The following is a 1,868-nucleotide window of genomic DNA, read 5'->3' as shown; positions in this document are numbered from 1 at the left end:
GCTATTTATTCTCTGTGTGTGCAATTCCAACTGCCCCCAAAGCCTGTGGGAGCTTTGGGGGGGACACACAACGCCTGCACCCCCTCTTTCCACAGCACAGAGCCAGGCTGGGTGCTCTCTGTGTGCATCCTGTCCCCGCCTTCCTTCCCTCTGTCACCCCCCCCAGCCCTTTCCCCACCTCCCCACCTCTGTGGCATTCTCTCATCTCTAGAGTCCCCTCTCTGCCCTATAGGTGCCCCCCCCCAGTCCCCATTTCGATGCCAATTCATTCCATGGATCTAAGGTATGTTGTACATACTGCCCAGAGTTGTCTTGCAAGTTGAGGCTTCCCTTTACTATAAGACTATAAAAAGAATAAAATGGGACAAAAAAGGCCTTACTTTAACTTCCCAACGTTCCTGGGGCAGGAGGTGACACCAGGACTGGAGCCAAGTGCCACCTCCCAGCCCCACACCGTGACACGGAGGTGGTGGCAGCTCTTCCCCACTGCACACACGCAACACGGGGCAGCTCTTACTTGGGGGGTTATTGATTCCGAACAGCTCTGACAACGGCCCGTGCACCCCTCGGCCACTTTTATGGCACCGGGATCACCACCGGGAATGGCGGCAGGAGCTGGTGGCCACGGGAGCAGGTTTTTGGTATTGCTAGCACCCTGAGGACCTCGCTCTGCACCAAAACACCCGGGGCAGGGCTGCTCCACACAGTCTGGGGGGGGCAGCAGAGACAACCCCTACTCAGATGCTTTTTTTTCCAGGCTGGGCACGGGCTGCTGCAGGAAATGCATCACCGCTCGCACCACCTTCTCCGGGGTGATGTTGTACACGGGGTGCGTGGCCTGCTGCGGGGAAGCAAGAGGAGAGGGTGCTTCAAGCCTGCTCGTGGTGATGGGGAGCACACCCAGAGCTCAACAGCGGCGCTCAGCACCTACCAGGCGGTTCTCGGGGGCACCCAGGACCACTTCGTGGTGCAGGTCACCGCTGCCAAAGTGCTGCGCTATGGCCAGGCCGCTCAGGCAGTAGCATGTGTGGTAGAAATCCCGGGATCTGGCGATGGGAAAGGGGATGTTGGGGTGCTGAGCGAGGGGCCAGGGCACCAGGCAGCCCCCGTAAGCCTGGTACTCACTTGCCAGGCTTGTCCAGCAGCCCCCCGGCCGGGCACTGGCAGCACAGGAGGATGTATTCCTGCAGCGCTGACTGGTCGAACATCCAGTGGGTCATGCTCAGTGCTGGGTCACCTGGAGGGGAAGGGAAGGTGGTAAAATCCATGGGGGGGACCCCAAGAAGGTGGGAATCCCCCCCTCAGGGCTTCCTCCACACCACCAAGCCTCCAAAGTCCCCCTGATGCAGCAGCTCCCGCTCGGAACAGGGACACCCAAATCACTGCGCTTCATTCCCTTCCTAAAACACCTCCACCCCCACCAAAGCTGCTGTTCTGGGGGGCAGAGGAAGGCAGGAGCCCCCCAACAGCCAACTCACCCTTGGCGTGGAGGGCTCGGTGCAGCAGGGGCAGGAGCCCAGCTTGCCAGAAGGAATAGCATCCATCCACCAGCTTGTTGCAGCGCCCTTGGAAGCCACCCTCGAAGCGCATCTGCCGGCTGGTGACCCAGTGCTGGGCAGGACAGAGCAGCATGAGGCCAAGGTGGGGCTCAGAGCCCCCCATCCCGGTGAGGTAGGGGCTGGAGGTGCTCACCAGCAAGCTCCGGAGGTTCAGGAGATGCTCCTGTTTGAGGATCACCAGCGCTGCCATGCCACAGAAGGTGTAACCACCGTGAGCTTCCATCCCCGGCACTCCACCGATGCCGCCCTCCCAGTTCTGGCACCTGCGTGGGAAGAGAGGACAGGATGGGATCAATATCCCAACTGAAG

General features: G+C 60.6%; 1 protein-coding gene across 1 annotated transcript; it reads right to left on the bottom strand.

Annotated features, from left to right (window-relative positions):
• Nucleotides 1-733: 733 nt before the first annotated feature.
• Nucleotides 734-1,822, bottom strand: LOC104402541 (protein farnesyltransferase subunit beta-like; the record flags this gene model as incomplete). Its single annotated transcript, XM_010010442.1, has 5 exons — nt 734-841; nt 932-1,046; nt 1,126-1,237; nt 1,479-1,611; nt 1,693-1,822. Coding segments are annotated over 5 exons (598 nt in total), but the record flags the coding sequence as incomplete, so codon positions are not given.
• Nucleotides 1,823-1,868: the final 46 nt, after the last annotated feature.

The sequence above is a fragment of the Nestor notabilis genome, unplaced genomic scaffold, assembly GCF_000696875.1.
Source record: "Nestor notabilis isolate BGI_N333 unplaced genomic scaffold, ASM69687v1 scaffold18052, whole genome shotgun sequence".
Classification (NCBI taxonomy): domain Eukaryota; kingdom Metazoa; phylum Chordata; class Aves; order Psittaciformes; family Psittacidae; genus Nestor; species Nestor notabilis.
The sequence above is the reverse complement of the archived record's forward strand: the minus strand, read 5'-3'. Positions and strand labels throughout refer to the sequence as shown.